Consider the following 3,007-nt stretch of genomic DNA (forward strand, 5'->3'; position numbering starts at 1 on the left):
GCACAATTACAAAACATTGTGAAAAGAAAGGCAATCAAAACGAATCGTGTATTTAACAAATATTTAAACTGAAATATCAAACTGTATTTTTCTTTTGTCTTTTGTTTAATTACTTTATGTACTTTTTAAAAATATTTTATATGTATACACTTTTTTGTATACCAAATATATGATTTTCACATATGTGTAATTACAAAAATAAGTAATATTTGTTTAAAGCAAATCTCGCGATACATCACAGTCTGTAGTCTCGAAGGAGAGTTTACGCCTTTTACTTTGACGCACGTACGTCAATCACATCCCCATTACGTCCAATAATGTGCGTATCTGACTCTAAAACTACCAGTCCTCTTTGGAGCGGAGTTTGAGAGACAATGTCAAGCGGAGTGAGTGAATCAGATTTGAACGGAGAGATAATGGGTGAGTTTTCTCGGATTTTTTAAAAACTATTGTGTGTGTAAAGTTAACCCAAGTCTAATGTGAAATTTTTGGGTTGTTTGGAGTTTGTTAAGTTTAGTTTAAACTCATAAATCTCGGGAATAGTGAGTCTGTGTTTAACGTTAGCTCCAGTTAGCTTCAGTTAGCCGCTCTTAACGGACAACAGAAGCACCGAACTTCAGTTAAAAACATCACTTTTTAACATTTAGCTGCTTTCCCCCACTGCGTAGCTACACACCGCGGAAAACGTAGAGATCCTCCGGTAGTTTTAGTTATAATTTAACTCGTTAAAGCCCCAGGAAGTACGCTGGACGTTGAAGCCCATATTTGGAATGTCCGTAGCGGCCAAACGGCGGTACTACAGCTTCGGTGACGTCATGGGGCCCAAAAGGACTCTTTACCATATTGACTTGCAGAATACCTTTATTCGAGTTTACATTGTTATAGCAAGTAAAGAGCCAAAGATAGCTTAATATTAACTAAGAAGCATGCATACAAATATTTAAAATAATGTAGAAATTACACAATTTACAAAATACACATCTAGTACCAGTAACAGGTGTGTGATAGCAGCCAGGTGATAGTTACAGGTGGAATTGTGTGTGTATATATATATATATCGTGCCACAACGTGGAAATGTACATTGCAACACTAAAAGTGAAGATATAGACACTAAATAATACACTATAAGATAAATAGCATGCACATAATATTTAAAATTAAACATTAAATATACTTTATTGAGCCCAATTTGGGATTTGTTTCCTTCGACATTGCACATGATAGAGAAGTTAATTAAATAGCAATATCAGCAGTAGAAGATAAACTAAGTAGGCTAAACAGTGAATATAAACATATCAATAATGAAGGATATATATCTATAAAGCATATATATTGAATACACAATATAAATACACAGAGTATAAGGCCGTGTACATTATGATTGTCCAGTCTGTCAAACTCCCAAAATGTAAACATTGAATATACACTTCACAAAATCAAATGTCTGTAAATCAGCCTGTAATTTATTTTTAGCTAAATAAACTACCCTACACGAACACTTTTACAGCCCTTGTTTTAATCATTAGGTTGTAAAAGTCGTAAAATGCACTAAAAGCTGAATCTAGTGTTATTTTTCCCTCTCAATTCATATGACTGACAGAGATAGAGACATTAGAGGCGGGGCTTAAGGGAAAACTCAACTGCGCATGCTCTGTGGGCCCACATCCGGGTACTTTCTGAGTCTACACTCGCTCTATTTAGGCTTCATTCGCCTCTGAGCGACTCTCGGGAATCCGCCCACCATGCTGTATTTTGCTGTAACTTTGGGGTATTGTTAACATTGGAAATCCGTGTTTAAAAGTTCTCCAGTTGTAAAGTTAGGTGTTGTTTGTGCTTCTGACTTATGCCGAGTTAAAAACTGCCTCTAAATGAATTATATTATGCTAAAAAAACGCTTTAAAGTCCTTGTATTGCACTATCTTTAGATTTATGAATGGAGTTTGGCATTGGTGGAAGTACATTTACTCAAGTATTGAGCTTAAGTACTATTTTGACATATTTGTACTTGAGTATTTCCAATTCATGCTATTTTATACTTCTATTCCACTACATTTCAGTGGCAAATATTGTACGTTTTACTATATTTTATATGAACGCTCACAGTTACTAGTTTATTTGTACATATATAAACACATGATAAGCATATATGGTGTAATTCAGTACTGTACTACTAATCTAAAAAATATATCGTAGTAAGATAATACTGTGAAAAGATCTCTTCTGCAACAAGTACTTTTAGCTGATAGTGAATACTTGTGTACTTTGTGAGTACTTCTTCCAACACTGGAGTTTGTCTGGGAGTTCTCTAAATAACATTGTAATGATAGTTCCGTAGTTCGTTAGCCTGGCATTTCCTGTTTCTCTCATGATTGTGAGTAGTAGCAGTGCATAGCAGTGTAGAGTTTCTGCTGTTGCAATACTCCCAACCACAAATATCTATATTATGTGAAATACAATGGTATAACTTGCTGGGAATGTGGTCTTCCTCCTAGGCGGTGAAACAGGTTTGTTTGTGAGGTAATAAGCGACTTCGTCACAATGGGATGTCAGCCAAACACATGCGTCATTTCAATTGGCTTTATTGGCATGCATGTAATAAAAAGAAAATATTTGTACTTCATAATAGACGACAGCAAAGCCAGAGCAGTACATTTAAAGAAAATCAGGATGACGCTCAAAAGCCCTAAAGCTTATTTCCATTGTGCTCCCACTGGGGGGTGGGGGTTGTTAAAGGTGAGGGGTCAAGAAGGCAGACCTAACATGGCAGGAATGTCACAACATAAACATCATCCCAAAACAATAATACATTTATATACAATCATCACTGTGCCTAGCTGTCATTCATTGATCTCTGTCCATCAATACAGAACCATAACATGTTATTACATATTGCCAAAGTGTAAAGTAGAGCCTAAACAAAGCATATTTGTTTGATTTGACTATCTTAAAAAAGTGATCAATCCCACCATGAATCGATATCGGCCGATACTCACTCTCTGCCGATCG

The 3,007-nt window shown here is 35.7% G+C and overlaps 1 protein-coding gene across 3 annotated transcripts in view; it reads left to right on the plus strand.

Annotated features, from left to right (window-relative positions):
• Positions 1-317: 317 nt before the first annotated feature.
• sept7a (septin 7a) overlaps positions 318-3,007 on the plus strand; it is a 54,040-nt gene continuing 51,350 nt past the window's right edge. For 2 of the 3 annotated variants that reach the window (XM_034131094.1, XM_034131095.1), the window contains exon 1: positions 318-420. In XM_034131094.1, the coding sequence (XP_033986985.1) occupies positions 375-420 (46 nt within the window). In that variant the 5' untranslated portion in view covers positions 318-374. The remainder of the gene's footprint in view (positions 421-3,007) is intronic. The other variant, XM_034131096.1, reaches the window with a different exon arrangement.

Source organism: Trematomus bernacchii, unplaced genomic scaffold, assembly GCF_902827165.1.
Source record: "Trematomus bernacchii unplaced genomic scaffold, fTreBer1.1, whole genome shotgun sequence".
In the NCBI taxonomy this organism is placed as follows: domain Eukaryota; kingdom Metazoa; phylum Chordata; class Actinopteri; order Perciformes; family Nototheniidae; genus Trematomus; species Trematomus bernacchii.